Raw genomic sequence first — 24,608 nt, 5'->3', positions numbered from 1 at the left:
TACAGGACAGCAATATTTTCATATATACCTCATAGCTCATTGATAAGGCTTTGCAGGCCTTGTCATTGATACGACTTTGTATAGCGGAAGACACAGAAGTTGGGACATTTGGGTCAGCCTTGGCTCTACCACCAATTACTTTGGTAAATCCTCCTGGTCTCTAGGACATGTATCTAGCTCACTACAGGATGCTAGATATTCATTTCTGAAATGAAATACTTGGAAGTGAACAATCCTTAAGGTGCCTCAAAGCTCTAGAATTCTCTGTGGTGTCTTTTAAATTTTACTATTTTAGACAATCACACAAATATATAGCTGCCTTTACATTATGCTTTTCATCTTACTTGGTTTTATATCTCTGGTCAGGAATTCTATCCCCATCCTCCATAGTTTCTATGGGAATATGATCTATTTTCCAAGAATAAGTTGTAACCAAAAAAAAAAAAAAAGGAAAGAAAAAATTGCCTATTTACTGAAAAATTGAATTTATCATCTTGAACTACATGTTAACTACATTACCATATTTTCAACCATCAACCTTGTTACTAAAAATGAGATGATCTGATTCAAAAATCTCCATTTCAGTGGTGTTGCATCTTTAGTAGAATAAGGCTCTGTGGTCAAAGAGTAAGGCAAAATTTTCAAGTAGTCAAAATCACCTCGGAAATCTTTTAAATTGCAGTACAGACAAAGCAGTACAGTAAACAATGGTGATGTAAACCAGTGTCTCTTAGTAAATTCAACACATGCTAGTTTTCTCCCAAGTATTGGAGCAGATTTCTTTTTTCTACAGCTGCATATCAGAGGTAGCTAGGAGCATTCAGTGACCACATTATATGAAAAACAGTGTGTGTGTTTGTGTGTGTGTGTATGTATGTGTGTGTGTGTGTAAGACAGAATAGGAATGTCTTGACTCAGAATATCTAACTGAATTTGTATATGTTAAGCGGACATCTAGTGAGGTCAGCCTTACAGATGAGCAGTAACATGAGCCCTCCCAGGAGACTCTCTACAAGTGGGTAACTAAGGGCATGGCCCTATTAAATTTGAACATTGTGGCTTATTGTTAATAGATGGCTGTCTGCTAAACACTGCTTCTCCTCTCTGCAAAATGTTGAGACCAAGTCCCAGCATCAGGAAACATTTCCACATGACAAATAACTGTGCAAAAGGCAAATAATTTATAAATGCCATTAAATTACATATTTCCAGGCACTATTAGAAAAGAAAAACACATTATAGATAAGAAACATTTAGAAGATATTAAAAGATCTCTCACAGTTATTTACTGAATTACCATTTGTTGTAAAACATGCCTAGGAATCTAAACAATAAAAATTAATGGAATGGCTAAACATTATATAACATCCATATGGCTGGAAATATTACTGTTATTAAAATAGTATTTACAGATAATTTTAATGATATAGAAATACTAAGTAATCCAAAATGTGTGTATATATTTGCCAAAATAGTATGTTAATTTTCATCACCAACAACTAAAATTGCAATATAGAGGGTGGGAAGAAACCTGATTATGCTGTAAGATATGCTTTATAACAGAGAAAAACATTTGAATTTTTGGACAAATCTCAAATACTTAGATAACTCCAGAGAAATCAGCTGCAATCTAAACAAAATTTTGGTTTTTAGAAATAAAGACAATTAAAAGCGAAGCATGATCAAACAGCAACTCATAATACTAAGTGCTCAGAACATAGATTGAGGGTTTTTTTCCCACTTAATTCCTTTTCCCAAAATGGGACTTTCTGCATTTGCTTAGCACTGTGAAGAAAGAAACTGAGTCCAGAAACAAATAAGTCTCTGAACGAAAATACAGACACTTTTACATCATGATACAACATTTTACAATCAAATCGTTGGTAAATGGTAGACTTTATTTCTATTATATCATTAGCACTATTGTTGTTCTTTTCTAAATTTTCACTCTAATCTTCCCCACCGAACTTCTCAACAACCCAGTGAGGAAAGTCTAGGCTTCCATATCTTCATAATGAGAAGAATGAAATTCAGAGGCTTACTAATTTGCCTAAGGTCTAGAATACTGTTCCTCATTAAGGCTTAACTGTTACGTAGGTATTTTCTTTGCTTTTCCTGTTTTCTGATACCTTTTAATTTTAGCATTTAAGAGTTTCACCTATTACACAGTGCAAATTTTTAAGTATTAAGGTAGTAATTATATTAAAACCTAAGGTGTAAAACATGTCTGATTGAATGTTTTCATTTATTTTTTTACTTGTTTTCTGGCAAAGAGTGAACCATAGATCGTTTTTAATGAGTTTGTTGACAGTTAAGATAATGATTACTTGCTAGTTTTATTAATCTGCAGAATATCGAAACTATAGTTAAAACTCTTCTATTGGTGATACCAGTGTCCTAATTATCCATCCAATTTCTTTGTCCCAAATCGAAGTTGATTGTTTTCTTTGGTCATATGTCTTGAATTTGCAAATCATAATGTATCATTTGGGGGCTGTGCCAATAGATGTTTTATGCTGAGAAGGTTATTAGAATCCCTACAGATTCATATAGTTAGTAAGAAAGATCTACCTCCATGTACATTTCTTCTCACAAAGAAATTTTCGAGTATAAACTTTCCCCTATAATGAAGTCATTTCTTATGGAGGAACTATTCTCACCAAATCAAGCAGAAGTTAATCTTTTTATCCTGTCCCCTGAAGGGAAAAGAGAGATACTTCAAATGTTTTTGGTTTCCCCAATTGACATTAGTATGTTATTCCTTAGCTCTTTATACATTCTTGAAGCTTATGGATGGCAAGAACCGCATCCTTTACCTCTTGGTATTTTCAGTGTCTATTAGATAATAGAGGATGCAATAAATGCTTGTTACTTTTGGTCCAACTATCTAGCTATTAGGTCACTTTGACAAACTTAGATTTTCTCACTTGGATTGATGTCTTACTGAGAACCAGTTGCTGTTTTATGAATATTATTCACTTCTTCAAATAATTTGGTTGAATATTCAATGTATTTTTAAAAATACAGTAAGCTGGACACACTAATAGGTTTAGAAAATTTTAGATAAAATCATGATGATTCCTTAATCACCTTGGTTGGCATATTGCAGTATGAACCTATTTCTAAAACATTGGCAGTACAAGTTCAGTTCATGTAAAAATTTTTTGAATGTTTCTGTGCTGGGTATTAAGTTGGAAACAGAATTGGGAAAGAGGAAAAGAGGAGGGCAGGATTATATCTATGCCCCCAAGAAACTTAGAGAAGAGTATAATTGGCATTACACAGAATTCTTTACAGATAGAACTCTATGTATAGTATGCTTCCCTTTATTGACAATAATGGGAAAATAACTTGTAATTTGGTTGCCTGAATGTTCTAGTTAACTGGAGCTGTCACAACAACATGTCCAATTTTTTGAAGAATTACAATAGTGGTCAGAAACCAAATTGGCCATACCAGCTCAGCTTTATAATTCTCAAAACTTTGGTTGACTATTTCATCTATTCATTTTCAGTAATTATTTGCCATGGACTTTATGTGCCAGGCACCATAAATATATAAGAATACAAAGATAACCTTTCACTCATGCATTGAACCACTCATTAGCTAAATATTTGTTGAGTACCAATAATGTTGTAGACACAGAACGATCGATCATTATGCCTAAGAACGGGGAGACAATATAGGGAGAGACCAGAATACAGGCCACTATGTTAGAAACCACGGACAAGATACAGAAGGGGCTTTAGGTATTCCACAAACAGATTAGCAATACCTATTTGCTTTCCCGGACAACGTTTCTTTCATCACCTTGATGATTTACCTTTTCTTAATATCCCTTTATAGATATGTCGTGCAGAAAGTTGTCTAGTCCCTTTAAAATTTTATCTCTTGGGTACCTTATTGCTATTTGGTCTAGTACTCTGGCTTACTTACTCTAAACTTTTCTAAGTCAAGTTTTGAAATGTTCTCCCTCATAATAATACATTAAAATTTAGTGAAAAGAATATTAACCTCATCGATGCCTTCCACCAGTTTATAGGTGTTAAAAAAGAGCCAATTTCATATATTTTCATACAGCAAGTCTTTTTTTCGGTCATTTTATAAAAGGTACTCACTTCTAAAAATTCTATTGAATATAATTTAGTCTTTCTTGGATGATTTCAAATCCACTTTAGGATGTTAATAGTGGTTCAGCCATTTTTGTCAATAACTCTAAGTATAGGATGCAGAAGGTATTAAAGTTGGATTGGATTAAATTGATTACAGAGCTGGGCCATGCCCCAAATGCTAACTTCTTAAAATATATCATGTTTTTACTTGTCATTTTTTCTTTCTCTCAAAATTAAGAATATGCAGTTAAACTCCAGTGAATTTGGACTCCTCAGTTAGAATTTATTGCATATACACAAACTAAAGCATAGAGTTACATTTTTACAGTTAGTATACTTTTAAGCGATCTATTACAGTACAAAAGCCAAGGAAAGTACTTACATTAGCTGCACCAAGAAGTATTAATGTAGGCCCAAGACCTATTGTATATATTGATCTGAGCATTACTGACACAAGAAATGGCCGAATACCCACAGGCTTGGAGAAGAAAAACAGCATAGATGTACAAATTGCAACTGTTATCCAAAGGAGAACTGAGAACAGTGGGGAAAGTGTACCTGAAAAACAGGGAAAAAGGTTACTTTTTCTAAGAACAAAACTAGGATATGTTCAACTATTTGTCACTCTATATAATAGAGTAAATCAAGCTATAAGACACTGAATTTCAAAGCAACTCACTCTACATTACATATTTAGATGAAATGCCTTTGAACACATTACTCACCACTATATTTCCAGAGACTTTCTGATTTCAAGATGCTTAATACTCACTAGTTAATGCTCCTTCCATTAAGTCTGAAAATCATTAATCTTTCTCTTCTACAGGAGTTACATACCAAATACTTCTGATAGATGTATCTCACTTGGGAACCTTAATTCAAAATTTAAGACTAATGACCATTAAACATATAGCTAAACTGCGTGAAATCAGATATTTTTTCATTGAAATCATTACTTGTCTTGCTCTATTATTATGAAATTTGTACATTAGAGACTCCTCTCAAGAATTAAGAATACAGAACAGCCAATCTTTTAATAAAACAGAAGCAAGCTTTAACTGTTAAACCACAAGCGTGTTTATATGTGTATAACTGTACATACATATGTATGGATGTGTGTACTGGAAGGTCAATTCAGGTTCTAAAAAAAAAATGTTGAGCTATTTTAAATCAACAGAAAACAGAAGTTCCAAATGTCTAAAAACTGAACCCCATTACAAGTGAAATTTCTTTAGAAACTGCCCAAAAGGGGTGTAAAAATATATTTCCGTTTTTAAAAAGTCAATCTATGGACATTTGCACTGACATGTGGATTGAAGGAATCCCCCTCTGAAGGTCATGTGATGCTGAGTTTGCAGAAGAGAACTAAGGGACAACCGTCTTGGGCTGATGCAATTAGCTCTGGGGCCTCAAACATGCGTCAACAGGCTGATGAAGTCAGAAAACAACATGGAGGTCTTCCACTAGTTCTGTCTTTTGGCCGCACTTTTTTATTATTCATACAATTCACTTCTGAGTGCAAAACACCATAAAGGTGTGCAGAGCTTTTTTATTATCACTGTATTTTGTATTATCATTCAAAACCCTGGATTCTCTGGACTCCTTCAATGAGTTCTGTAAAAGCCTTTACTTTATATAATGCTACTAGAGCCAAAGTTGGAAGATCCTATCAGACATCAAAAAAAAAAGGACACACACATAAAAGCCAAGTAGCAAACATTAGTTTAGCCATTTTCTTTTTTCCAACCATTGTTCTGATGATGTTGTCTCAAGTAAGCAGTGATAAGAAAAGGTTGGGAAGAGGGATTTGATCTGCCCCCTCACAATGTTGACGATCTGATAATCAAGTACTTTGGGGCTGGGAAAAGAAAAGGGGTAAATGGCTCTGGGTATTACCTTCAATTCCCGTTTTCTGGAAATGCTAACAACATGGGTACCCAACTCATGCTCATTATGACACTGGATTGTCAGCAGTCTAAATCTATCAAAACATGGCCTGACTACCTCTCCTCACTTCAAAGATCTCAAACAGCCATGGAGAGAATAATGCCTTCAACTTTCTCTCATGCTTATTGGGATGCCATCAGAACGTCAGCTCTTGCAAGGGTGTGGACCATCTCTGGGCCTATCAGTGCCTGACATGCAGTAACAAACACTTGTTGATTAACTAAATAAACAAAAACATAATCTGTGAACTCATTTGATTAAGTAACTAAATCGCCAGTTATAAATTCCCCAAACTGTGAAACCACACTCATTAATTTACAAAAACTGCCAACATCTACACACATTTAACAACTTTTAGCCAGTCATAGGACTCCTCAGTGTAATTCATGAGCAGTGTCTTAGTATGAAATTCTTATTCTAAAAATCCCAGTTTTGACACTGCTGGTCACATGGTTCATTGTCATTATGCCTGAGAAGCTAACCACATCTTGACTACTCTTACCCAGACAGTATCTGGCTTTCCAAGATTTGTCCTTGATTAAACAAGAAAATTATAACTATGTACTTAAAACTGGGCATTTGATCCCTTTGTAGAAAGAACTCTGAGTATCTAGTATTGTATGTTGCACATAGTTTAATGCTAAGTGTTTGTGAAATGAATAAATAAACTCTAAAGTTATTTAAAATAGCTACTAATTGACAATATTGTCAGCTGTCAATTGGTAACAATTTGCAATCATATTCTGTAAGAATGATCCTATTGGTTTCTAGCTAGATTTAATGCTTAAAAAGAAAATTGAAATCCTCTGACACATTCAGGGTCTTTGTCCCTGAACTAGACCATGAACTCCTTGAGGACAAGGACAGCTTTACAAACCTTTGTATCTCTAGAGCCTAGCACAGTGCCTGGCACATGGCCACACTTCATCCATGGTTGCTCTCCATTTGAATGGATTAAAATTACCTTGAAGAACTTACCTTCTTTAACACAAAGCACGTTAGAGAAAAAAAGGCATTGCACCCAAAAGTTGAACCTGATTTTTTTTTTAGAAGCCACATGCAATCTGGATATAAGGAATTCCCAAGGCAGCGATTTTCTCTACTCGCTAGTCTGCCTTTGCCAAACTGGGCGGGGGCGGGGGGTGGAGCGTGGCACAGCGATGTTTAATGTTTAACTTCCACACAGACATCTGGGAGGTTCCCTAGCATCAACAGCTGCCGCCTCAGCCTGAACCAGCACAGCCTCATTCCTCAACTTCGGACACAAGTTTCTTTTTCAGACAAGCATATGTTAAACAAATAAACTCGTCAACCAAAAAAAAAAAAAAAGAAGCTCCAACCAAAACCTACAGCCACAAAAGTGAGCCCTGGTTTCCTGAATAAACTGACACTGGGCTCTTCAAAGCCCAGCAGTGAAAGGCAAGTACCTGTAGTAGGGGTTGGAGGTGTGTGTGTGAGATCCTCTGAGAGCACCTTTCCTTAGGTATCTCTGTTCCGTCATTAGGACACCACCACCTGGCTGAAGGGGGACACTACTCTTTCAGTTAATATTATAACTCAAGTGAGAACCAGATATCCAGACCCCAGCAATTCCCAGTAGTTCATGTGTGATCAGACTGGAAAATATACTTGGAGAAAGCTTATACTGCCCATTCCCTCTGCTAGTTCTCACCACCACGGTGACTTGGGAGCAGCCCCTAGCAGGGTCCGGGTGTAGGCAATGGGGCCCATTTGATCATAGGTCTTTTTCTGGCCCAAGATTTACTAGGTAAATTCCACGATCAATGAAATCCAGAATCCAGGGGCCTTGGGGTTGGACAGAATCCTCAGATTTATTTTCCTCTCCTTTAATTTTTCATTTCAAAACTCTTTCAGACTTATGTAACAGTTGCAAATACAATATAAAATTCCCGTACACCCTTCACCTAGATTCCCCCCATGTCAACACTTTCATAACCAGATAACAGTGATCAGCATATAAAACTAATACAATATACCACTTTTATCTAATCTGTAGACCTTTTTCAAAGTTCACCAACTGCCCAATTAATGTCCTTTTTCTGGACCAGAATCACACATTGCATTTAGATGTCATGTCTCTTTAGTCTCTCTTCATTTGGACAATTCCTTATTTTTGTCTTTCACAAACCTGAAGAATACTGGCTCATTATTTTGTAGAATGTCCCTCATTTTGACTTTGTCTAAAATTTGCTCAGTTTATGCATTTATGGCAAATGATGCCATGTCCTTGTCACTGTAGCATATCAAGAGGCACCTGATCCTGCTGTTCTCATCACTGGTGACATTAATGTCAATCACTTGAAGTGATTTTCCCACATCAAGGTTAACTATTTTTCCTTTTGTCATCAATAAATATGTTGTGGGGGAAATGCTTTCAGAATATATCAATACCCTGTTTCGCATTATATCTTTCATTCAACATTCACCCATTAATTTTAGCATCCACTGATGTTTGCCAAATAGTGATATCCTATTTCTATCATTCTTTCTACATTTATTAATAGGAATACTATTGTGAGGAAGAGATTTCTCACTAGCTATGCAGACTCCTGGGTTCTTATTTTATTCTATGGGTTATTATGTATCACTGTCAATACTGTTTTTTTCCTTATAATTTCCACAATTTGGCCACTAGGAAGTCTTTCAAGTTAGGTCCTATATGCTGAGACCTATCTCCTTCATTATTTTAGCATACGTTAGACAGAATCTTACTGATCAGTTGATCCATCTTTATATCACCTCAAAGGGTTCCTGGGAAATAGTCATGCAAACTGTGATTAGTGAGCCCTGGCATTCCAGAACTCGTACACCCCGCCCAGGATTTTCCTTCTCCAGACAGTTCTGATGGCCAAGTGGGCTCATCAGTTTTGGCTTTGCTTCCTCAGCCTTCCTACCTATGCAAAGTGTGTTACCGAAGGCTAGAGACTCAACTAAGGCTACTTTAACCTTATTCGTGGAGTTGTCAGAGCAGTGATCAGATTACCCAGACATGATCCTGGGGTTCCATACTGCCAACATGGCAGCTCAGGCCCTCTCTCCCCTCTTAGCACCACCCCCACACCAAAATATCTAAGACCGAACCTCCACCTCGGTTACTACGGTTAACTTCTATCCGGTCCCTTGGGAAAAGTAAAGTCTACACCTCCACCTGATGCTGAGGCCCTGCTTTCCTGTCTTGTTTTTGCTGGTCCTATTTCTTTCTGAGGTTGAAGCCTCACTCTGAACTATCCTATATATATAAGTGGCTTCAAGTGCTATTCAAGGACCAGTTGCATCAGCAGTATTTTGGGACCTTTAGTCAGGCAAGTATTAAAACGCATCAGGTGTCCCACTTTCTCCTGAATGAGTGGAGTAGGTGTCCAGAGGGATGGTATTGCCCATCACCGCTATACTTCATGTACAATAATAGGTGACAGCAGAGTCTACAGACATTGGCTCTGGTGTTGGAGGAAGGAATAATCATGGAATGGAACCCAGGGAAATTATGTCCTGTATGAAGATTTGTTACCTTCCTGTTATCTATGTGCTTTCAACCCAATCTTCCACCTAGAAAAGTCCTGGATTGGAAACAAAAGAGCTGGGCTTCTACTCTGAGATCTGCCATTACATAGCCTCTCTGGGCTTCCAACTCCTTATCCATCAAATGAGGGGTTGATATTAGATGATTTCCAGAACTGCTTCCATGTTTAAGACTTTATGCTTCTATTAACCAGGACTCTACAATCTACTCTCAGCATTCTGAGTGCAGACAATACAAATTTATCATTTCATGCTGGACTTCCACCTTAGAAGAGTGCTGTCCTTCTGCACCAAGAGGGCTACCATCACTCAGTGAATGTGTCACTAAACATAGTGAAGAGAAAGCTGTTTCCACTTCCTGCTGTATTTCCAACTTCCCCACAACGGATGGCCAAATATTAGCTACATTTTCATTTGCTATTTAGTTCAGACATCCGCTCCATGGCTGAATATACTTCTTTTAGCATTGGTATGCCTTCTAAAAAATCAAAACTTTTTATAACCACTCAAGGATTAAATTATATCTAAAGGTTAGGACCTTGATATTGGTTATCTGTAACGGACCTCTGAAATAGCAAATTACTCCTAGACCCCCATTTCCTTTCCTGCTTATTGCCAGTTCATCTGACATAGGCTTAAATACTTGTTGCTCTCATCCACCGTCACTTTCAGAGGGCTTCCCTTTGTAGTATTAAAATGTATTTTGTAACAACAACTACATCAAGAGCAATTAAGCTTTACAGAAGGCTTACCAGGCACCACTGTAAATCCTTTACCTACAGCATCTCATTAAATTATCATAATAATCCTGTGACAGGTCAGATACAAAAGGACTTTGTGGTTATTATTTGCTGATATCTCTCATCTTTTCCTCCGAGCCATTCTTTCCATGCATATCCCAAAGGTGTTTACCTGATTGTATTCCAAGCCTGTAACGTATTTTCCCATGTACTTTGCCAGACTTATACAAAACTTAATTTCCATGGGTGCACCCTTTAGCACAATTCATGCATATTTCCCATTTCTCAAACATGCTTTTGGTCCTAGTAACCAGGTAGATAAAATTTTTTCATTGCCCTCTTTGCCAATAATATAGCTGTAGTAGCTTTTGTGCATATGAGCTTTTTGAAAAATAACATTTCTATTGACCATAGTTTTCCACCTGCTCTACTTGCCATCATTCTCTACCTCCAATGAAAACAGAAAAATCTGTTTCACAAGAATTAAATTGTCATGACTTTGATGCTCTAGTTAAGGAATGTGTCAAGAATATTAACCTTAGAACTTCAAAATATTTATCATTTAAAGACAGATGAGTACTTGCCTTCATCTCCATCATCCCCAAACGGGTAGAAGAGAGCAACAGCTAGATTGATGAACACGGCCAAGTTGAAGGAAATGCTCCCCCAGAGAGAGATGTGCCGCGAGAACCAGAAGAGCGTGGGGTTATCTAACAGCCGAGGAGCGCAATGGGACACACAGAAAAATTAATTTTGGTTTCAACACATGAACCTTACTGAGATAATATTCTACTGAATACATTTTTATAAAGTAGTATAAAAGCAGAGTTAAATAAACATGGAGTGACTTATTTTTAGAGAGCTTATAATCAATCCATAAGGGCATTTTCTATTCGATTCCTTCTTTATCCTTTCATCAATTTATACTCAAATCACTGTAAAATGGTAATTTTTCAATTGTTAAAGATGCTCAGAAGAGGGGATTCTCTAATGATTCTCTCTAATGTATCACTAGAGCAGATTAGAGAAAAGACAGTTTGGTAGCTTCGTGGGACCGCTTTTAACCAGACAGTATATCTTAACTGTATAATTTAGTAATATTGACAAATTGGTCCCACACTCGTGCCAGAAAGTCAAATAAAAACTCAAGCCCTTAGCACAGATATATCTCTGGTGAAAACTCCTATGACTCCATCACAGTTACCTGAAACTCTGAAACTGAATAGTTTGGGAACTAGTGATTCACAATAATATCTAAGTTTTAAACATACACGCTTCCTAAAAACTTGTTGGGCTTGTAACAGCAGAAGAAAATGAGAGATACAATAAAAACTGCCAATAAGTGCGAGAGGGTTTTGCAGAATGTTTTCAGAAAAGAGATTCTGTATTTGTCATCAGAAATGGACTCGTAAATGCATCCACTGAATACAGTTTACATTAACCAAAAATCACTTGTTTCCACCTCTGCTAAATAATTGAACAGATATGTAATGCAGCTAAATTTGATCACATGATTTAATCAAGTCTGTGCATTCTTTAACTCTAAATATCTTAACATCAGATTTAAAATAATGGAGTAATTACAGGAGAAAGGCCTATCAATTTTCAAATATAAATTATAAACTTCTCAAATTATGTTCTGTGAATTATAATCTGGGGTCTACTGCTCACTTATAAACTGTACTTTCCTTCAGTACATCTTGTTTTCCGTCTCTTAGAATGAAGCATTTCAGCACTGAAATAGGCAATGACTAGCCATGGCATTTAGTTGACTCATCTATCATAAATTGTAAACATCTGCAACTCCGTAATTCTTGAATTAAGAGTCCGTATTTTTAAAAGCAGAATATTAAGACAAAACTAGAAGATGTTGATGCACGTATTTGTAATAACAAATTCATCCAATGAATTAAAGTCTGTCTATAACCTCCTAACAGGCTGTTCCCAAATTTAAAAGTAAATGTACATTGGAAGTTATTTTAAGATTTTTTTTTGTTGCTAACTGACAAAATATTTATCCAAAAAAGCACAGATGCCACAAACATCAGTTCATTATTCAGCTTAATTTTTGTCAAAGATACAATGTACTTTTTTCAAATGTTTCAAGTAAAATTGTTGAGCATTCTTATGTATTCTGGATACCCAAAATTTTCTCTGAATTCTATAAGGTTCTACACGGTAAAATGCTGAGAGTAATGTATTCCGTTTTTTCAAACAATCTGCTGAGAAAGCCCATCTATGCATACCACAATATTATGTCCAAAGGTGGTGTGTGTCATGCTCCACCCAAATTCATAAACCACACTTGCTAAAGTTCCTAGAAAACTAGAATGATGAAACACTGTTGAATAGAGGCACCGAGAACACATACATGCCTGCTTGTTTGGAGAACTTCTCCAAAGGACAGAGAAGACCTCATCAAGAGTTTCCCCCTGCCAATTTTTGCTAAAAAAGTCATGATATTCCTTATCTGCCAGAAGAAACTAAAGTTTATTTAAAACCTTAAAAATTCTTCATTTTATAATTCAGTTATTTCCAGATAGACTTGAGTCCTGTTGTGTAACAGGAACTGCATTGTCCTAGTTTTTAACTATAGAATTGTAATATTGCTCTATTTAAAAACAGGTGTCACGAAATGTTTGGTTTTATTTGGCAAGGTAAAGATACCTTGAATGAAAAAATGACTTTCAGAAAAACATTAAACAGTCAACTCAGTCAGGAGATCCCAAGATAACAGACGATGAGTGTGCTGATGCCAGCGTCTCTCCATCCTCTTCATGGACTTTTAAGTCCAGTGGGGGCCCCATTCATGGACTTCAGACCTGCAGCTGGTCAACGGCTGAAACATACAGCTGCAACCTTGCACTTTATACTAGGATCAGCATTAAAAGATGGCCTAATTGGTCAGAATTTTCTATTTTCATTAAGCTGTGGCTACTTCGGCTCCAGCTGTAGACTGAGCTCATTACGTTCTTGAGCTTACGAGTGATTCCAGGAACATCAGGCAGCAAGAAATTAAAAACCAGTTTGATGGATGCTGTCACGTGTCCCGAAGTGCCGACTTATCTGCCACTATGCTCAGAACTAACCCCTTCAGTTTATTCTACTTACTCCTGATTTTCTTTTGCCACTTCATTTCGTTGTAAAGATCTTCTGTTTGCTGGAAAAAGTCATTTACTTTGCTTCCTTGCTCGTCCCTTTCAGTTGTATTGAACACACGGCACTTGGATTCTCGAGTAAGATATTCACATATATTGGGGACAGGAAAAACTATTTGCTCCATAGTTCTGTCATGCCGAACAATCTGAAAACATTAATTTGCATTTGTTTTAGCTTTTGGGCCCCTCGATTTTAGACAATTTTTTGTTTTTTACAGAAGTTTATTAATGATACGTTGTGAATTCAGTTATTAAAAAATTCCAACTTGAAGTATCTAAAATAGTTCTTTACTGAATTACATTTTTCTCTTTAAGCAACAGATATTCACTGACAAATGTATCCTAAATACTATACTTTGATATAAGTAACAGAAACCAAGGTCTTTATTCTTTCTGGATTGGCATTCAAGTTTTGTCACCCATTTTTATTTTCATAAAGTATATCAGAGAACTAAGAGGGTCTTAATTAGCAAAGTGACTGGCTATGTAACCTTAAACACAGGACTTATTATATTTGTATCTTTTCTTTGGCCTGGTGTTTCTCAAAAGGGCTGTGGGGGAACAAACGACATAACATGATGTCCCTGAGTTCTACAGAGAAAGGTGCTTTATATTATTAAAATATTTCACATTCATGGCAAAACATTTTCAAAGCTATAATATCCATTTGAGCATATATCCAGATGTAAATATCCATTAGTTTGAACTTGTCTTATTTGGTATTTGTGACAATTTAACCGTTGACAAAAACAAAAACAAGACAAAAAACAAGCTGAATATTTTCAGAGCTTCACTATGTGACAAGGGTTTGCATAAACTAAATCTCAAGGTTCATATTTACGTACTCATCCCAGCCCTGAAGAATGAATCAAGATTGCTGTTAAGTCTGAAGAGTCATTCTATTTCCCTTTGCACTGACTGGTACGATGGTGAGCATGTGACCTAGTTCTGGAAAAGGAGGCCTAAGTAGAAATAGCCTGGGATGAAGAGGGGACTGCAGGAAAGATTTTGCTTTTGAGAAGACAGTCAGCCACATGAGACAGACAAAAGTGTAACAACAAAACACCAAACACACACACAAAGCTCTTTTTGCCTGTACCTTCTTTTTTTCCTCCTTAGAACAAAAGGGAGTATAAGGGCATGACACTTGAAACTTTGGCTGCCATTTTGCAACCATGCGATGAGATATCACCAGCATAACAGAGAAGACTTAGGAGAAATATGGGAAAGGCATGCATGTTTGAAGACATCATTCTGTCAGTTATAGAACTGTTGGTAACTACAGACTTCTCAATATGTAGGAAAATCAAATATTTTTACTGTTTAAACAACTGTCAGTCCAGCATCCTGTTATGCGTAACTGAAGCTATTCTAAATGATATGCTATATATGCAAACTACATAATAGAACACTCTCATAAAAAAAAATGAAATTTAGCAGCAGTAAATAAGTTTCTGAATATAGGTTAAAAAATAAGTTATACAGAAGAAGAATTAGACCTCTTTGGTATGGTAGGCAACTATATGGGGAAAAAATGGTTTATTTGATCCAACAGCATCAAATGTTAAAAAAAAAGAAGAAAAGAAAAGAAAAGAAAAAAACTCAGGATGCATTTAACAAATAGTGTCTTCACACCGTGATCTGGTGGAATTTTTTCTGGGGATGCAAGAATGGTTTGAAATAATCAAATTAGCCAATGTGATAAACCACATTAACAAGGATAAAAATCATATGATCATCTCAATTCATGCAGAGAAAGCAACTGACACAATTCAACATCCATTTATGATAAAAACTCTCAATAAATGGTTATACAGGGAATGTACTTCAACATAATAAAGGCCATATATGACAAGCCCACAGTTAGCATCATAGTCGACAGTGAAAAGTTGAATGCTCTTCCTCTAAGATCACGAACAAGACAAGGATTTGCACAGTTGCCACTTCAATTCAACATAGTAGTTGAAGTCCTAGCCAAAGCATTTAGGCAAGAAAAAGAAATAAAAGGCATCCAGATTGTAAAGGAAAAAGTAAAACTGTCACTATTTGCAGAATATAAATTAGGAAAGAAGAATCTCTTCAAAAAATTTTGATGGGAATTTTGGATAGGCCCATGTAAAAGAATAAAACTCACCTACTGCCTTAAATCATACACAAAAAGTAGCTCAAAATGGACTGAAGATTTGAACATGAAACCTGAAACCATGAAACAACTAGAAGAAAACATAGGTGGTAAACTACTTGACAGGTCCTGTCAAGATGATTTTTTGACTCTGACACCAAAAGCGAAAATAAACAAGTGGGGACTATATCATACTAAAAAACTTCTGCACAGAAAGGAAACAATCAATAGAACTAAAAGGTAACCTACTAAATAGGATAAAATATTTGCAAATCATATATCTGATAAGGAGTTAATCTCCAAAATATATTAAGAACTCATATAACTCAATAGCAAAACAAAGAAATAAACAAATAATCCATTTTTAAAAATGGCCAGGAGATCTGAACATTTTTCCAAAGAAGCCATACAGATGGCCAACAGGTACATGAAAAGATTTTCTCTATCACTGGTCATCAGGGAAAATGCAAATTAAAACCACAGTGATACATTACCTCACTTTCGGAAGCTATCATCAAAGAAAGTAAAAATAATGTGTCAGCAAGGCTGTGGAGAAAAGGGAATGTTTGTGTCCTGTTGGTTAGAATGTAAATTGGTAATAGCCACTATGGAAAGCAGTATGGAAGTTCCTCAAAGTATTAAAAATAGAAATGCCATATGATCCAGCAATATCACTTCTGGGTTTTTATCCAAAGAAAACAAAAACAGTAATGAGAAAAGGTACATGCACCCCGTGTTTATTATTGCAGCATTATTTATAACAGCCAAGATATGGACTCAACCTAAGTGTTCATTGGTAGATGACTGGCTAAAGAAATTGTGCTATATATAAGCAATGGAATATTATCCAGCCATAATAAAGAATGAAATCTTGCCACTTGCAGCAATATGGATGAACCTCAAGAGTATACTAGTAAAAATAATTCAGACAGAGAAAGACAAATAATGTATGACCTCTATGAAGAATCTGGAAAATATATATATATATATATATGTCAAGTTCTTAGATACTGAGCATAGAATGGTGGTTGCCAGAAGTGGTGGATGGGGGTGGGAAAACCAGGTGGATTTTTGTTTTGTTTTTGCTTTGTTTTGTTTTGTTTCAGTTTAAATAAATTGACAGAAGGAAGGAAGGAAGAGAGGGAGGGAGGGAGAGAAGGATGTCTTGACTATTACAAGTCAAGCTATTCAGCCTCTTTGAAGGTTTCTGTTTGTTGTTACATTTTACAAGGGGAATTGACAAACAGGAGAGATTACTGGAGGAAATTGGAATATGTTAACTGTAAAAAGCCGAAGATGTATAATTTTTCAATATATTTATTCTACAAATGCTCATTCAGTCCTCATGTGAGGAGCTCTGGGGAATTCAAAATGAAAAAACAACATTAAGCCCCAGTCTATAAAAGATTGTGGTTTAGTAATCATGATGTTCTTTAAATATTTGAGCAAGGTCTATCATGTGGACATGGTAGCAACTGTTCTGAAGTGGGTAAATGTCAAAATGGGTCAGTGTGCACTCTTTATAAAAAATAACTAACTTTCTAAGTATTATAGTGGCTCAAAAGTGGATCTATATTCCTTCTGAAGTACTGAGGTGTCTGTCATAGGAAGAACTTAAAGCGGAAGCTGGATCACTACAGAACAATTCCTTCTTGGATGGGTGAGTAGACCAGGTAACCTACAGGATCTTTGAGTCTATGACACACAAACTATTGTTTTCAACAACACCATTACTGTTTATGTTCCAGGCATAGTGTTCAGTTCTGGACATACAAAGGTGATCCAAGAATAGCCCTGCCTCAAGTAGGAGAAAAGTGACACCCAAGAAGTTCACAATATACCAATGTGATATGTTACTGGAGGAAATGGGAATATGTTAACTATAAAAAGCCTGACAGAATGGTCACACTGCTGTGGGAGCATAGTGGGATGAAAGTAATGAATGCCCCAAGGAAAGGTGGGGTGGCCTCTCCAAGCCGGTCACATGAGCTGGCCTTTGAATGAGCACGAGAATTAGTCAGCATGAGGAATTTAGATCCTCAGCCCAGATCACTCCTTTGAACCCTGGACTTCTACGTCCAGCTTCGTGCTTGTCTCACTTCAAAATACAAGAATCAACAAATGATCTTCCTCTGCCTTTTAACTGTCGAAGCTAGGATTCCTATGCAAACACCAATTTCTGTCCATTTATTCAAACCTGAAGCCTGGGGCACTCTTTTCGATAACATTTCCCTTACTTGTTATATTTTACAATGGGCATTATCAATACGCCTTACACACACACACACACACACACACACACACACACACACACACACACACGTATGTTTTTCTCCAACCTAGTCATCTTCCATACCACCATCTTTCACCTTTTCTGTTGTAACTTTCTGTCTGCTCTACTTGCATTCCTTACCCCATTCTCTGTTCTAACCCTTTCTCTGAACAGCAACTAAGGTAATCTTGTGAAAAGAATCATCCCGCTCTTTTGTTCTTACACGTCTTCCCTTTTTACTTCTTCCTGAAATCCTGTGCCCAATCTTTGGCACAGAGAAACTTCTACTCAATCTTTAATACATTCTTTATGGCAACTTCTCTATCTTGAAATTCACCAGGCACAGTTAACTACTGTTTTCTCTACATTTCCCTGGTCCTTTGCTTATGCACTTACTAAACAGTATTATCTTCTATATGTGTATGTAATTGGTAGAGAGGAAGTGGTCTGTAAACATTTAGTGGATTTGTGTATTTACAGAGAAATCTCTCCTCACGGCTAGGAAAGCAATAAAAATCCAACTTCAAACAACAAGCCCCACCTCTTACACACAGGTATTACCCCAAACTCTTCTTCCGGCCTGACCATTCCACCTGCTATTTCTGATCCCTCTAATCATCCAGCTTTGTACTTTCACATCTTCCTCAGAACATCAGGGGTGCGAGGGTCCACTGGATCAATTTCTACTTAGGAACAGTTCCTAGGCACCTGATACAGTAAGCAATATCTTTGCTGCTGGGCCAGCTGGGGTTTTACAGGGTCAAGTCTTTACCAAAGCTGCAGTACTATTAATGTTTGTTTACCAGTGTAAGCAAAAGGTCCGTCATGGGACATAACGACACTTGGAATAAGTTTGACACCAGTAAACAACAAGGTATAGTGACTACATATCCCGAGAATGAGTAGCATTGATGTCCAGCAGGGATTCTGCTGAAAACTAAAAACTATCTGCCAGAATGAATGAATGTATGACTGTCAATTACTAGTGACAAGCTTCAACTCCTCTGCTCATTTTAGCCTGACTCACTCTGTCAACAAGTGTCAAAATGATACCATAGCTAGTCAAGGACAGCCAGATGGTTCTCAAAACACGTAATGGTAAGGTTGACCCACAACCCCCTGAACTGCCACCAGCCATTCAATAATGTCTCATTTGGGGGGTTGGGGGAGTTAATTGCTGCATATCAAAAATGGAAACAGTTAAACCATTCCAAATTTATGGTACTGATATGAAAACTTTATTAGTGCCTTCCATGTTTCCTATACTTTTGAACACTTTGTCACCAATGAGCTCCACTTTAGTTAAGCCTTCTATAGTTTTTAAAAAGAAACGTTTTCTCGAATGATAGCTTCCATTATGATGATCCTTTCCCTAAAACATCATTGCCCTGCAATGGTTGCTTCCATGACCAAAACAAAACAAAAAGAGATAACCCATTCATTCCAAAATAAAATTTATATATAGTTCTGATAAAAAAAATGAAGACAACTTTGAAAGATGTGCCCCTTGGTTTCTTACTGACACTCCTCACAACTCATCCTGTGGTATGTACTTTAGCAGTTTGTGTCTTTCAATTCTGCTTCACTGTTCTAGGAGACAATTAAGAAAATGGTCTGAAATTAAAAGTCAACATATCTTTTCAAGTCGGTCCCTTATAAGAAATGGTAGTTACCTCGATTTGTGCAGTATGGTTAGCATAATACCTTAAGGCTTCATCTCCATCATCTGGATCCGATCCGGGTTTGAGCATCTGCTGTAACAGCTTGTTGTGACGGGCCAACTGGAGGGAGAAAGAAGGGAAAAAGGTTTAAGGTCTTTTTTTCTCCCTTTCGTGGGTCAAACTTTAAACTTACTTGGTCTACTTTGTACACACAGCTTCACAGTTCTGGGGTTAATGGCAATTAATTACATTTCAGGAAAGCCTATCTATCTGAAAGGCAATAAATAGTAAAATTACAAGGATCGGCTATTACCACATCAATCTTATATTTTTTATCACTATGTTCTTAGCATGAGGAGACTGTGTCTTGCCCAGAGTTAGTACTCGGGTAAGACTTGTTGATTCAATTTACATCTTTGTTAAACATGTAATTGTCCCAGGAAGAAGAAAAGCCTACAGTGATATACAATTAATACTCCTATAAACTACATGCACATATAACAACTTGATCAACAGTGCGATACTTCAGTGGGTAGCAGTACCTACAGAAATGGCAACTTCCTGTATACATATCAATAGGTATCTATATTTCAGAAGAGCCTGTCTTATGGCACCTAATCAAAGATCTACATTAGCAGCTGTGCGAAAGTCTTAGGTTTCCACATATTCATATGTCAGAACTGGTGCTGTCTGGGTCAAGATCAGTTTTATTGTAATTGAAACTGGGCATTTAAAAAACAAAAAATTCACCTTAAATCATCTTAAACTGCTGTTAACAGAAGTAATCTTGCTCTCTCATGTGACTGTCTATGGCATTTGTTAGCTAGTTCTCTCACTTTGTAGATAACTAATACATTGCTCTCCTGAACAATTAAATTCCCAGAGCTTTGTAATGTCTTTAACCTGTCAGAGATTCTGTTTACGCTTCAAGTTCCTGAGAGCTTCTAGTAATAAAAACACTCCATATAATTCCTGTACTTCTAGTACCAGTTCCTGTCTCTTACTCTGTGCCTGTTACCATCCTAAACATGATCTCATTTAATCCTTCTAAGAAATCCTGGGGTACGCACTCTTAATATCCCCATTTTACAGGTGGGGAAACTGAAGCACGGTGCATTTAATGTACTTGCCCATGATAACATAGCTAGAAAATGACAGAGGCAGTCTGTAACTCAGTATGGCTCCAGAGCCAGTGTTCTCATCAACATTTTACAGACCAATAGATATCTTTGCATTACAAGTAAGGTATATTAGCTCAAATTATGATTATACATTTCAAACAATAATACAGAAACTATAAAACAAATAAACGTTATCCTTGTGATAATTTGGCAAATTAGACAGTCATTCCATTGATGTCGTTCCAGAACAAATCACCTTTGAAACTACTACTTCAAAATTGCCTTTCAGGACAATTTATAACTCACTCAAGAAAATAATTTCCTTTGTAATATTTATATTTTGGTGTTGACTAAATATGAATTACACAGATTTTTATTACCATCCATAGTCACGAAACTTGTTACAACTTCTAGGTGTTAGTAAAAATCTAAATGTATTTCCAAGGATATAATTATTATAATCATTTAGGTGTCTTAGCATTTTTTTAAAGAAGTGGTGAGTTCTTGAAGGTAAAACTGCCGTGATATGTTTAATGATTGGATCTGGGGTGGAGAAAAAGAGAGAAATTAGGGAAGACTGCAAAATTATTGACCTGTCCGAGTGGGTGTTTAGAAATGCAATTTACTAAGGAAAAATGCAGAAGGAGCATACTTAGAGGGAGAAAATCAAGACTTGAAGCTTTAGACATCATCCGAAAGGAGATGACAAGGCTGTTGGGTATGTTTGTCAGGAGTTCTGCACAGAGATCGGGGCCGGGGCTATACATTTAGGGGCTGTTAGCATATGGCTGATATTTAAAATCACGAGCCTGAATGAGACCACCTAAAAGTGAGCTTGGACAGAGAAGAGATATCCAAGGAACCCCAGAAGAGCTTAGGGAGAAGAGAGACATGAGCAAAGAAGACAAAATTGGGCCAGTGAGGAAGGAACAAAACCTGCAAAATCAGGTGTCCTGCCAGCCAAAGAAGAAAGAACTTCAAGATGAAGGGAGTGATTATCGATGTCAAGTGTTGCTGACAGTCAACTCAAATGAGGACTGGGGGTGGTCACGGGCGCAGCGACTTGGAAGTCACTGGTTGGCTGATCGGTGGCAGTTTCAAGTAGTGGTAGACACTGAAGCCTAATGTAGTGGGTTTAAATAAGAAAGGATAAAAAGGAGTATAGCCGACTCTTGAAAAGTACTGCTGCAAGGGAAGCCAAGACACAGGGTGGTAGCTAAGAAAAAAGATAAGGTGCAAGAGAGGTTTTCTTAAAGATGGGAAGTATAGCATCATGTTTGTCTTTGAGAAAGAGGAAACATTCACTAGAGCAACTCTGAGTAGGTGAGAATGGAATGGTCTAGAATATAAGTGGAAGGGTTTGCCTTGGATAGAACCAAATTCATCCATGCAGACAGTAGCAAATGCGGACACAGATTTGGGGTTATGATGGTGTGAACATGGAGAAGTACTTTTCTGGTTACTTTTATTTTATCAGTGGAGTTGGAAGCTTTAATTTTATTAAAGATGTTCTCTAGAATGGCCTTGCTGCCAACCAAAGGCTATCCCCTGTTATGTGCCCTTCTGTAGGACAGAAATAAAGAAAAGCAACCCCAAACCCGAAGCTTAGCATATAGCATCACTGACCATTATGTGCTTTGGAAGCCACAGGTGAAAAACCTTGGTCAGTTTCTGGACAAGCACAGCATATCTGTGGAGAGCTAGCACAGTAAGAAAACGAATTTAAGTCCTAATTAAAGACTGAGCTAATGAAAATATTCAAGGCCAGTCCTTATGATACCCAACTTCCCTCAGAGACGCTCACAACCGCACTTGGAAGTGGCTGATGTCACTGCACAACATGCTCCGGAAAACCAGCCAATAATCACTATTACTCAAAACAAGAATCTGAACATGGGCATCATCCTTGAATACTAAAAGGGAATAATGTCACAGGTGGGAAATCTCTGGGCCCTAGAAATCCTTGTTATCCCCAAAATCATTATTAAGCAAATTAGTCGCAGTTGATTTATTCATTGTATGGACATGGGGCATATATTTGTCATACCTACTTGGTAAGTGGTGCCAAAAGAATTTTACCAATAAAGAACTGTTTGTTAGATCATTATTACAGATACAAACACTAGCCCTGAGATAATTTATCATCTATCATAATGTTGACGTTTTAAAATAAAATGCAGTGTAACACATGGGCAGATACATGCATGTATATTAGGCAGGAAGAATGAAGACACATCCCCCGCAGAGAAAGTCTACCAAGAAGGGCTAAGGAGTATTTCATTATGTGTTCAAAGGAAAAAGGAAAATCATGCACCTCATTATGCATCATAACATACTTGTAATTTAAATACATCTGCAACATTAAATAGGAATAAAAATATGTATATGTATAAATACATAACATACACACATACACCTAAGTAGAAACCATATATATATAAAGACATATAATCTATAGCAGGATCTTTTAGTAACACCGTACCACTTTTGAAACCCACGACTGCAGAATAAAGATGATGGACTTGGGCTTTTCATTTTTAATAACATCCATTATTAAGCCATTCAAACTATTTTCTTATCATTAGGATTTTAATGTTCATTTCAGTGTGGGTCCAAGTAAGGATGGGGTAAAAAAAATTAAGAAATTGCACTGGAATGATATTCAACAAGAATTGTTTTTTTGGCACTTCTGATCTGTGATTTTTTTCATGTGAGTTCCACTTTTATTAACTGGCCAAACTGACATGGCAAATTGCCTCTCCAAAGATCACAAAGAGGGCTGGAGCCAGTCAGAATCACTGCCTTAGATGTTTAGGTTAATACCTGTGCAATGATCTCATATCAGATACTCTGTTTGAAGCAGAGAGAAATCAGCAGAAGAGAACATAAACTAAGGCTTTGCCTATGTTAATCTACTTAAAATACATAAGCCCTGTATTTTCAAAACATCTATTTTTCTCTAACTTTGTGATTCTATTACGTGCAAAGCACAAAACTACTAAGGGATTATAGAAATATGTAAGAACTTATTTTCTTCCTTCAAGTAACCTACTTGCTAGTTGGAGGAATGAAAGCAATTATAAACATGTAATTAATATATGGGAAAGTAAGGGCAGAATGCAAGCAATCACATTTGGTCGGTAGCACTAGGAGAGGAATTAGGTAAGAAATGCATATGAGAAAGCTTTTAAAGAACAGATAGAATGCCCATAGGTGGAAAGAGGGTAGATAGGTAGGAAGGTGAAAGTGAGGAGGCCCAAGGAAGCCATCCTGAACAAAGCCACACAGAAAGTGGAGCCATTCCAAACGTCCACGTAGGAGTCTGAGGAGAAAATATTGCTGAGAGTTGAATTGTGTCGGTGGCCACTAGAAATACATGTTCAAGTCCTAAATCCCAACACCTGTGAATGTGATCCTACTTAGATATAGGGTCTTTGCAGATGTGATCAGTTAAGATGAAGTCACACTGGATTAAGGTGGGCACTAATGCAATGACCACTGTCCTTATAAGACGGGGGAAATTTGGACAGACACACATACACACGAGAGGAAGCTGAGAGGTGACAGGAGGGAGGGGAGCAATACAGGCCAAGGAGTGCTAAGGCCTGCTGGCAACCACCAGAAGCTAAGAGCAGGCAGGGAAGGATCCTACCCTAGAGCCTTCTGAGAGAGCACGGCCTTGCTAACACCTTGATTCAGGAGTCCCGCCCCTCAAAACTGCGAGAGAGCAAATGTCTGCTGTTTTAGGCTGTCAAGTTTGTGGTGATTTGTTCTGCAGCCCTAGGAAGCGGTATTAGTTTGTTCAGGCTGCTGTGACAAAAATACTACAAATTGGGTGGCTTATAAATCATATAAATTTATTTCTCATATATATGGGAACTGGGAAGGCCAAGATAAAGGCACCAGCAGATCTGACGTCAGGAGGGGGGCTCACT

General features: G+C 37.0%; 1 protein-coding gene across 4 annotated transcripts in view; it reads right to left on the bottom strand.

The window, feature by feature from the left end:
* Positions 1–24,608, bottom strand: part of ITPR2 (inositol 1,4,5-trisphosphate receptor type 2) — a 417,532-nt gene that overhangs the window by 78,388 nt on the left and 314,536 nt on the right. For all 4 annotated transcript variants that reach the window (XM_073223365.1, XM_073223364.1, XM_073223362.1 and 1 more), the window contains exons 46-49: positions 19,565–19,672; positions 13,451–13,643; positions 10,924–11,049; positions 4,495–4,670 (exon numbers count right to left, since the gene is read on the bottom strand). In XM_073223365.1, the coding sequence (XP_073079466.1) occupies positions 4,495–4,670; positions 10,924–11,049; positions 13,451–13,643; positions 19,565–19,672 (603 nt within the window). The remainder of the gene's footprint in view (positions 1–4,494; positions 4,671–10,923; positions 11,050–13,450; positions 13,644–19,564; positions 19,673–24,608) is intronic.

The sequence above is a fragment of the Manis javanica genome, chromosome 15 (assembly GCF_040802235.1).
Source record: "Manis javanica isolate MJ-LG chromosome 15, MJ_LKY, whole genome shotgun sequence".
In the NCBI taxonomy this organism is placed as follows: domain Eukaryota; kingdom Metazoa; phylum Chordata; class Mammalia; order Pholidota; family Manidae; genus Manis; species Manis javanica.
Note: the sequence above shows the minus strand (reverse complement) of the source record. Positions and strands in the feature narration are given on the sequence as shown.